This window comes from Macrosteles quadrilineatus, unplaced genomic scaffold (assembly GCF_028750875.1).
Source record: "Macrosteles quadrilineatus isolate MER2022 unplaced genomic scaffold, UCM_ALF_1.0 Scaffold_5__1_contigs__length_97177068, whole genome shotgun sequence".
Lineage (NCBI taxonomy): Eukaryota > Metazoa > Arthropoda > Insecta > Hemiptera > Cicadellidae > Macrosteles > Macrosteles quadrilineatus.
The window spans coordinates 44,696,782-44,708,330 of NW_026542598.1; the positions used below are offsets into that span (position 1 = coordinate 44,696,782).

Consider the following 11,549-nt stretch of genomic DNA (forward strand, 5'->3'; position numbering starts at 1 on the left):
CGAAATAACAAGCGTTTGAAATTAAGAAAATAAAAATTACAGTAATCCGTTTTTTTCTGGAGTTTGCAACATTATACAACTATTAATTATACAAATTGGTATGAAGTGATGTTTTTAGCGTAACTCAAACTTAAGTTAGGCCTTGGTCATTGTTTAACATACTAACGGCTGATCGTTGGTAGGTGATGACAGCATACAAGTGTGCGTCAGTGCTGAAAGATACGATCGCTCCGTATCTGTTGCGGAGGATGAAGGCCGATGTAAAAAGCCACGTCAAACTACCAGAGAAAAATGAACAGGTGTTGTTCTGTCGACTCACTGACGAACAACGGCATTACTACAAGGTAATGTGATGTAGAATTATACTGTCCACCTAATTTCTGTTTTTTTTACAATCTTAACAAGTTAATTAACTAAGGAGCAAAATAGCAATGTTATATAATAAAACAGTCTGATCCAAATAAACTATTCTAATTGCTCAACTATTGAACACTTAATAAATAACGTTATTAGCCACTTAAAAGGTTGAAAGAACATTTCCTTAACCTGATGGTCGTTGTGTAATCAAAATTTTGTTCATTAGGATTGGTTGCATCAGAGGGTGAATGTTTGGTAAACAAAAGAAACTTTATATTTTGTTATCTTATAAACTGTTTTGGTTGTTTAATGATACGTTATTACATATACGTATACGTTAATGATATGTTATTTTGACATTAGCTGTTAGAAAGTGTAACTGTGATGTCTTAAGTTTGTCTCTATAGTGAATTTATTTCTTTACATTTGCTTCTCAACAGTCAGTTCTCCAGAAATGTCAAATCCAGATGTGACCAACAATTCAGTTAAGTTATTTACAATGTATATCAAGGAACTACGATGATTAGAAAGTTTAGTATAATTCCTTGCTACTTCCCCATTACATCACCTGACGCACAGCGTAAGCTATGGCTTACACTACAGACGAGCTATAACCAAGATTTGATGAAATGGTAAATTTCAATGTTTGATTACCACAGCACATAAAACTAATTAACAATAAAAATTAATTTTGAGGTATTTACAGTTTACAGTGTCTTCTTAAATGTTGGATCAAAAGCTTACTTAGTCAACTACTCAAGGGTTATTGTAATGTTTCAGGATTACGTAGAATCAGGAGAAGTGAGTAGGATTCTGGAAGGTCGGCTGAAGATTTTCATGGGTCTGATCAATCTACGTAAGATCTGCAACCACCCGGACCTGTACTCTGGAGGGACCAAACTGTTTGATGACCAGAGGGAAGAGGACTTGGCAGAGGAGGATAGGTACGGCCACTGGTCCAAGTCAGGTGAGACAACACAACAGCCACAGTCAACTATTACATTATGTTACCAATTAAGGTGAGGACGTAACTAAGAATATTATGTTACTAACTATTATGGAGACTGTACAGAGGCATGTGTGAAAGGGCCCCGTGCTTGGGTGCAAATTCAAGAAATCGGATCAATTCTGTTGATTATACATTAATTACGTCAATGATATAGAAAAAGGGGAGTGTAAATGCTAATATTATTCATTAAGACGTTTGTTAGTCACTATTGTTCTGATACTACTTTATTGGCAGTAAAGGCTCCGATTGTTTGCACTGGGCCCCGCACTACCCAAAGCCGGCTCTGAGACTACTGGGAATATTGTAAACCTAATAAGAATGAAGGATTAAGTGAAGAATATAGTGTGATGCTTAGTGTAGCTGGGTCTAATTACAAACAATCAAAAATTTCTGACGTCTCAGGATCAAACGAACAACTTTCAGGAGTCAATTCTTTGTACTCTAAATATACCGTAAAAGTTTTTATTGGGTGAATGTTTCTGAGTAGGAAAAATAGGATGTAGGCCTATCAGAAAAATCCAACACAACTAAATTTACAAGTTAATTGTTTTCTGAGTACACAAAGGATTAGTACAACTAGTTTGTCCAAAGTACTCACAAATTGTAACTGTCAACTGTCACAGGTAAGATGATCGTGGTAGAGACGCTGCTGAAGATATGGAAGCGCCAAGGCCATCGAGTGCTGTTGTTTACTCAAAGCCGACAAATGTTATCCATCATGGAGAGGTTTGTGAGAGAACAAGACTACAAGTACTTGAAACTGGACGGCGGAACTTCCATAGCAGCGAGGCAGCCGTTGATCAACAAGTTCAATCAGGTCGGGGTAACTTCAGTACATTCTTTATCTAGTTAGATGTTATCTTTGATTATTGATGGTATACATACCGTTCCCGTACGCTTCAGCCAGTTTTAGAGTAAAATTGTGTGTTGTGAAATTGGGTCAACGACAAAGTTTGTGTGGGTGAAATACTGAAATTACTGATTTCTGTTGATTATGCTAATATTTTAATCAAAAAACTGAAAAAACATCTTATTCAAATGTAGATGTACAAGAAACAAGATTGGACACTTGTATAGTTGACATGATGATAATTTTACTAACAAGTAGAAATTAGCAGTGATGACATACTGTATATCTTATGGACCAACAATATCGTAGGTACCATTATATAATATAAACTACAGCCAAAGACTTTGTAACTTTATGCCAAACATTTATTCAATTTCTATATTTTTGTCTATTTACCTATTCAAATGCTAAGCAAAGATTTTCTTACATTAAAACCTTCTCATCAAATCATTATTCTTAGTTTCATATCAGGAGTGTTTAAAAATGTTATTGTAAGGAACGTTTTCTCATGCTTGTTACAACAATTTTTTGTATCCGACAGGATTCTTCATACTTTGTGATGATACTGACTACCCGGGTGGGCGGGTTGGGAGTGAACCTGACGGGTGCTGACCGGGTGGTGATATACGACCCGGACTGGAACCCAGCGACAGACACCCAGGCGAGAGAGAGAGCCTGGAGGATTGGTCAACAACGGAGTGTCACTGTGTATCGGCTCATCACCGCGGGGACGATAGAGGAAAAGGTAAATAAATACAAACTGAGCAAAATGTTTAATAATTTATGCAGTGATTTAGATGTTCGAGTTTAAGTTGTTTGAGGAAGGCAATCAACATGTTTAAGAGGTTACCTTTTTAAGTTGACCGTGCTTAATTTTAAAATTTGAATAATTTCTTTAGTTAAAATGTTTATCTTAGTTTTTATTTTATTTTAGTTGAAAAACTGGCATTGATACTCCACAGCCTAATACACTACATAACCCAGTCAAAGTCATTAGACAATAGACAAAGCTTTATTGTACATAACACCTAAAACAATAATTACTAAATCAATTCCCAAGCTCCCAAGCTGGTATGTAGTATTTTTATATCTAAGTTCTCTTAACAAGTGTAGAGGTTTAAAATGTATCTTTTAAAAAGTATGAATTTTTTACTACGCTTTTTGGCTCAAAAGTCAAGTTTTATATTTCTTCCATGCTCAAATTTTCCTTGTTGGAAAATTTGGATAATAATATAAAAACTATATATATTTTTTTTGTACATTTTTTGTCTTTCTAGTGCTAGAATGGACTCTTTCCCCATTCAGGTAAGCCTGCTATCCCAGCAAATCTTTGTAAAACCTAATCGCTTGTCTCCAACATATTCTATTACTTTCTCTTTACAACACACCAAGCAATTATGTATATATTTTTTCTGCAGATGTACCACAGACAAGTTTTCAAGCAGTTTTTGGTCAACAAAGTGTTGAAGGATCCGAGGCAGAGAAGATTCTTCAAATCTAACGATCTGTACGAGCTGTTCACCTTGAAGGAGACGGATGTAGATGGCAGCACTGAGACTGCGGCAATATTTGCCGGCACCGACTCAGAGGTGAGGAGCTTTGTTTAGCAGAAAACCTTTAGCCATAAAAATTGGTCAGAAATAAAGCTTTGCTTTGATCCATTAACACCAGTAGGTGGTATGCAGCTGTTATCCAAAAAGTAGGCTCTGTTAAACGGGGTTTGCACTGATGTGAGTATGTGTGACTCCTAGATATGGAGTAGACAATAGGTTTTAAACCAGTCATTTGACTGTGATGGGCGAAACACAGACGATGAATCTTATAGTGAACAATTTCCCCTTACGCTCAATAGTAAAAATAACAATTATTTTGATTACATTTTTGTAAAATCACTTTGGCTTTATTTGTGAAAACAAAAAGTGAATTGTATGTTGGAAAAATACTTATAAATAGTATTCCATCATCAAATAAAAATAGTATTATACCTTGAAATTTAATAGCCTTAAGAGTAGCCAAAAACCTAGCACTGATTATAAATTCAATTTTGGAAGAAAATTTGTGTATTTCATTTAATTTTGTTACAGTTTTGTGCAATTTATATATTCTACTAGCAATTAAATGTGAACTGCAATTTATATTTCAGGTAAAACTTGATCCGACAAAGAAGTACAAGCATCGTAGAGAAGAACCTAAACTGTCAGCCGAAGCTCCGGCTCTCACTTTCTCTCGGAAGAAAGCAGAAAAGAAACAGAAAATGGAAAAAGAAAAACAAGAGAATTCTAAAAGAAAAGAAACAGCTAAAAACAACAATGACGTAAACTTTTCTGATGATAAAATTGATCAGATGAAAAAACTTGCTCAAATGTTGAGTCAAAAGATTGTTGAAAAGACACATGAAAATAAACAAAGTGAACCGAACAAAATAAATTCTGCATGTTGTAGTAAAACAAACACAACTGATCATGAAAATAAGAAGGATGAAACAAAAGTTGATTTGGTGACTCCGAGTACTAGTTTTAGTAAATCTCCTAGACACAAGAGTAAACACAAAGAAAAGAAGAAGCGAAAAGATGCAAAGTTTGAAGGAGAAAAAGTTCCGCATTTAGTAAAAGCTGGGACCTCTAAAGCTTCAACATCAGAAGAAAAAGAAGACAGTAAGACCTATGCGACTCAGGATGAATATGTTCTTCAAAAGTTGTTTTCAAAATCTGGTGAGTTTTAGCATTAGTTCAATAAATAATCTATTTAAATTTTTATTTTATTTTAGAGTATTTATAAATATTGAGTTTGCCATTGTTAACAATAACTCAACAAAACAACTATTTTCAGGATTACAGACTGCTATGAAGCATGACACCATAATGGAAGGGGGTCCTGCAGATTACGCTCTGTTGGAGGGGGAAGCCGAGAGGGTAGCCAAGCAAGCGGTAGAGAAGCTGAAGGAATCCCAGCGAGAATGTTGGCGAGCCTCGTCTGGGGTGCCAAGCTTCACAGGAGTCAATGGAGCGAGAAACTTCCAGCCTATCAAGTGAGAGACAGAGATATTTACTAACTGTTTATTTCTATGCTCAATTCAACATTCATTGTGCAGGTAAAGGTCTTAACGGAGAACATTTGAACAACATTACTGGGAATATCATGTTAATTGTGTTGCGGTTGCATCGACTGTGTGCTTCATGAAGTAAATTTTACTTATTTCTACAGCTGTATACTTTTTTTAGAGTTTGAATTAATTATCAGATTATTTTCACTTGATTATTTAGATTTTTACTTTGGATAGCAACAAATACTAGAATCCTAAAAAAAGTGTCAGGGAAAAAATTAAAAGTAAAGCTGCATGTCGTGGGTTTCAATGTTTTTAGGACGGCTAGTATCGGGAAAACTTCCATTTAAATACAAATCTTATGGACACTATTCTGTTAGGTGAACGTGAAGTACTTATTACTGTAAATCTTAAAATCCTACATTTGTTTGCTAATACTACATCTGACAAACCAGCAACAGACCGAGGTTTTTTTAAAACTAAATTAGCCATGTACTGCTATATGCAATAAGTAGAATTTGTAAACATTTAGGTTTAGGTAACTAAGACAATCTGGTCAAAAAATCACAATAGAACACGATAAAATGGTGTTAAAAAAGTAGAAAAGACACTTATTTTAGCGGTATTTCCACTGTTCTCAAAACTGCTATTTTAACATAATTTCACTAGTTTACATGTTGCTCGAATTCGAGCAATTGCAAAGTATTACAGGAGTTATTTCAAAACGAATAACAGTCATATTTACAATGAGTTTCAAAGAGTCAACTCAAAGATTACCGGTGTGTAACTCAGACCATGTTTATCTTTGTTATTGATATCTTGTAAACCTAAAGCATTCCGGCCGGTTTTCTCCTTCTCAAATGCCTCTCTGTACAGGCAACACAGGTCATTGATAGAGGGCCAATTGAGAACGAAAAGTCGTTTCGGGGTTGTGTTAAAGGGTGCATTTGTAACCTAATAGTTGAGATTGTCCAGGGTCAGGTGCTGACTGTGATGAGTTAAGCCTATTACGCGCCACTGTTCTGTAGCTGCGGTCGTTATCACGATTACGCCTCTTGTCTATGTTTCGTTGTTGTCACGTCGGAGACATTTAAAAGAAAAAAACAACAAATAATAAATTATAGCTACACAAAACGACGATAAATGCACAAATTTCAGTTACAATCATGTTAACTCGATCCGTCATAGCGACACAAAAAAAACAACGATGAATACATAAATTTAAGATACAACCATACTAACACGATCCATCTTGGGGGTTTTGTTTACACAAACTCAAATAGTAAATAAATGTACTCAGTGCGTTTCATTGAATTGAAAAATAAATAACAGCAATTCAATTATATAGCTGATCAAAATGTAAACAATTATGTTCTCCATAAGGACAACATGGGAACTTTAACAGCCACTGGGGCAGAGCCCAAGGGACTTTTTCAAAAATGTAAGGCCAGTTTGCAAATCTACGCGACACGCTCTTTCCAATGAGACGTCAATGGATAAAATCGGTTAAGAAATGGCGGAGGAGTTCAACCGACAAAGTTTCATGTAGCGTATTAATTATATAGCTAGATAGATAGATAGATATTTAGATAACAGCAATTAAATTATACAACTGATCCAAATGTAAACATTTATATTCTCCATAAGGATAACATGGAAACTTTAAAAGCCACTGGGGCAGAGCCCAAGGGACTTTTTCAAAAATGTAAGGCCAGTTTGCAAATCTACGCGACACGCTCTTTCCAATGAGACGTCAATGGATAAAATCGGTTAAGAAATGGCGGAGGAGTTCAACCGACAAAGTTTCATGTAGCGTATTAATTATATAGCTAGATAGATGGATAGATATTTAGATAACAGCAATTAAATTATACAGCTGATCCAAATGTAAACATTTATATTCTCCATAAGGATAACATGGAAACTTTAAAAGCCACTGGGGCAGAGCCCAAGGGACTTTTTCAAAAATGTAAGGCCAGTTTGCAAATCTACACGACACGTTCTTTCCAATGTGACGTCAATGGATAAAATCAGTTAAGAAATGGCGGAGGAGTTCAACCGACAAAGTTTCATGTAGCGTACTAATTATATGGATTGACAGTACTAAATTAAGTAACTGGTGTATTTTTCAGGAAACGGTTTGGAAACACGAAAACACAGCTTGGTGCTTTGAGTTCTAGTGAAATCCTAGCACGCATGAAGAAACTGAATGGATCAGTGGACGCCAGAGACAAGGACTTAGCTTTGGTTGACGACATCAGACAGTTTGTGGCCTCCAATGGAGGAACTGCAACCACCAACCAGATCATTAGTAGGTGAGAAACAGCTGGTAGGAATGTTGAAAGTTGACATTCAACTATTGTATAGTATCAAAAACTTACACATCTCCAATAACAAGTGATTGGTCAAAATGTACAAAAATGCCTGCTCCCTGTGACTACTGTATGGTTAGCAATGGTATTTCACTATATTTCAGTGATCCAATTCAATCAGACATTGAAGGTATGGCATTTTGTTATGGTAAATATTCCTTTACATTAAGTTTATTTCCTTTGCTGCATTCCTCTTAAATTACTTAAGTACTTATGTCACAAAGTAATAAATGCTATTTATAAGCAGCTATTATTTTCCAAGTATAAAAAAGTAAATGATGAATACAATTGTCTTTCACCCGAGATCAATGTATTAGTTTAGCACATTTGATTCCAGGTTTGAAGGTAGACTGGAAGAAGGAAGTTCCCCTCTCTTCAAAAGTCTTCTCAGCAAAATCTGCACATTCTATCGGGCTCCAGACAAGTTAGGCTATTGGACGTTGAAAGAAGAATTCAATTGGTAACATGATTTTGAGAACTTGTTCTTCAAATTTTGAAATAATTTAATAGATTAAGATAATCAAAGAAAAACTCACATGTATATGTAGATTTTTTTATCTATATATTGATCATTAGACATCAACCTGTTTTACCATTAATCTCATCAATAATATTGGTAACTGTCTATTTTGTATTTGATTTTTTGGTTCAAAATCAAAATTAAAAAACCAACATCAGAGCAATGACTAAACGTAAACACAAGGAGAATCTAAACCCTTCGTTACATCACATTAAGACCGTCGAAAACTAATCTATCAAAATAGATGCATCTTATACGAGCTGTCTGTGATATTTTTTAGCAACCAAAGATACCTTTTAAATACTATTATATTAGTTAGTATTGTAATAAAATCTATCTTTGTACAGATTTACTAAAGCATTTCCCTGAAAATGGATGCATTGAACTGCATTTTTGCTTTGAATTGTGTATAGCATTTGTTATTAGGTTAGATTATATTTATATTATTTCATATCAAATAATACAACAGGTGAATGCTGCTATTCGTGTTGTTTTGCCAGCTAATGGTGTATGTTAAGGCGACAAAAATCAAACAAATTTGAGTTTTCACACTGTTTAATTATTAGTTTTCACTAACATTGGTCAGCAAAGCTGAAGAAACAGGTGGAATTGTCATCTTTGAAAAATTAGAAGTCACCACGAATATAAATTTTGATTACAGTCCAACTAATCACACAACAGAGAATGTACAGTATTGTTAACATTTTATTTACAATGCAATAGAGTTATCAGGTGATAGCTTTTAGGTTAGGCTATATCTTAAAACTTTCGGTGGATTCGGAGGATTTTATTGCACATGGTTGATCAATGATTAGCCTTTATGTTTATATTATTTAAAATATATGTAAGATTAACAATAACATTTTAGTTTTAGTGCTATGCAGTATTTTAAGTGAGTAATTTTGTCAATATTCATGTAATCTATCTTTATTTAAAACCAATGTTTTCAGACATTGCACAATTAAAGTGTTCCGCTGTTACTGGAAAACTACTAGTAGGTGATATCAGAAATTATTCTGTAATCCAGTTACTAGGTCACGAATTATGGATATTTATAGGCATGCACTGTGGATGCGATGCTCCCTGGTGTGGATTAACATCTGCACTAGTAAGTACTATGACTATCCGCAGTACTATCCTGATAATTAGACCAATTCGTTAATTACAAGGAAAAATGTGGTTCGGATTCAACTATAAACTGAAGGTCCCTTAGTTGTCATTGGCTGTATGGCTATTAATTAACAGCTGTTTCTAAGGAACATGTCTGCTTTAGTCACCAACAAGACTACAAGATCGTGCCACTCATCCTTCACTCATTTTGGGTTAAAATACGCACATAGTGGCGTCCCCATCTTAAATAATTGATATAATTGATTGATTTTATCCAAAACTAGTACAGTAGACTTCTTCTCTTTTCGACACAATGGGACTGAACCCTGGTTTGAACAAAAAAGTCTGAACCACAAAAAACTAAATAAAAACCCCCGCCGCAGCAAACCTGCAGACTTAGCGAATTTCCATCTGCCTGATTAGATTTAAACTAAATTGTCTCCTTAAAAATATCACATTTATTCCCTATTTAAACAAAATTAGTTTAATGAGTACTTAGGTTTGCTGCAACAGGAAGGGTAAAAAAGTTTTTTTTAATGTAAAATATTAAAAGGTACTGTGGTTTAGTAAGAAATTAATGTATTTTCCAAATTTGATCAAAATATGTTCATAAACAAGCAAACTACAACAGTTGACTTATTCTCCATAAGAATAACATGGGAATTTTAAAATTACAATTTTTTTGAATTTTCTCTGTAACAATTAGGCGGATAATAACGCTTCAATATACTAAATTATTTGTTTTTTTAAGCTCTACAAAATGGTTTAAAAAGAAATTGTAAAATCTTGTGTTTTTAGGGTCAAAAATGGGAAAAACCTATTTTTACCCCATAAAACCCCCCATAAACCCCCGTTCCCATAGTCCGATCATGCTGGTTCGCGAACTCATTCAAGTTTATCCTGCCATACACCTTCAAACCAAATTTTATCAAAATCGGACAAAAATTACTCAAGTTATTGTGCGGATGGACACATATATATATATCTATATATAGATATATAAAAATTTGAACGAATGGTGTTTTTGGCCTCTGGGGACATCAAAATGAAAAAGTAAATCGGTCCCGGGCTTAGGTCTTACCATGAGACCTACGGTAATAGCTACTTCCCTATAGGGAAATTCGCTAAAACCTGAAAAAATACAGACTTAAGAGTATTATTCATCATTTTAGCAAATGTAATAAACTACAGTAATATATTTAATCATTAATAAATATAACAATGAAACTGAATTTACTGAAAAGCACTAGACAAACAGGTTGTGCTTGTTTGTTCGGCTATGGATAAAACAATGTTTGGGTTTGTCAGTCACACGCAAGCCCATTTTATTTTGAGTCCTAAATCCCAATCAAATGGAATTGAATAAATGAAACCACTAAGTTTTATAGTAGTTTTCCTCAATCCTAACTCATAATTAACTATCTATACAGCTTTAATTTGATCAAAAACACATTTCTTAAAGTTTTTTTTTTTCTTGTAACTGTAGGGTTACATAGTATTTTCACTAAGTAATATGCCAATCATAACATGATTTGTATAAAAACCTAATCAACTTTGGATAGTAGAAAGTTGAACAACAGATCAAATAGATTTGTTAGGATGTAAATAGGTTATTTGTCTCTCATGTTTGAGGCCTTATAAATACAATAGGATTAAGACAATATTTTTTACTCAATTAAAGTGTTATTCATTTTCTATTTATGTGTTTGCTACTTTATTACCCATTCCTGTTTGATTAATGACCTACTATTTAGATTATAAGATTAAAATACTGAAAGTTCCTGGGTCGAACAGTACATATATTTTTTTTACTTCCTCCCCCTATACATCGTATCAGGAGAAGGTATTGTTTTCGTCAACATTTTGGGTGGATATAGTCATTTTGTCAAAAAAGTGGTTTTTGTGTGTGTGTGTATGTGTACAGACCTACAATTTTCATACTTTGTATGTGGCTACTAATCTAGAATAGCCTACCTCTAGGGATTTTTTTTCTCATGGGGAATTTCCCTTAAAAACTGAAAGATTTATTTTTCACAAAAATGGCCCGAACAATTTTAATTCAAATTGAAGCCCTTGTAGTTGTAATTCTGAAAAAAACTATACAATCCCCATTGCTGTAAAATATGGCTCAAAAGTTATTGTAATTAATATGTGACTTTCCCATGATAAAAAAATCTATAAAATAAAATATCCAACAAAAAAAACAAACAGATTGACTAATTTCAATTAAAATGTACCTATGTAATATGATATGTACCTTATGATTATAAACGAAATGGTACAGACAA

General features: G+C 34.0%; 1 protein-coding gene across 1 annotated transcript in view; it reads left to right on the forward strand.

Annotated features, from left to right (window-relative positions):
* LOC128993961 (DNA excision repair protein ERCC-6-like) overlaps positions 1-9,812 on the forward strand; it is a 47,739-nt gene extending 37,927 nt beyond the window's left edge. The window contains exons 12-20 of the mRNA XM_054418107.1: positions 183-344; positions 1,138-1,324; positions 1,990-2,183; positions 2,758-2,961; positions 3,635-3,805; positions 4,360-4,927; positions 5,046-5,244; positions 7,392-7,574; positions 7,969-9,812. Coding sequence (XP_054274082.1) covers positions 183-344; positions 1,138-1,324; positions 1,990-2,183; positions 2,758-2,961; positions 3,635-3,805; positions 4,360-4,927; positions 5,046-5,244; positions 7,392-7,574; positions 7,969-8,095 — 1,995 coding nt within the window. The 3' untranslated portion in view covers positions 8,096-9,812. The remainder of the gene's footprint in view (positions 1-182; positions 345-1,137; positions 1,325-1,989; positions 2,184-2,757; positions 2,962-3,634; positions 3,806-4,359; positions 4,928-5,045; positions 5,245-7,391; positions 7,575-7,968) is intronic.
* The last annotated feature ends 1,737 nt before the right edge of the window (positions 9,813-11,549 follow it).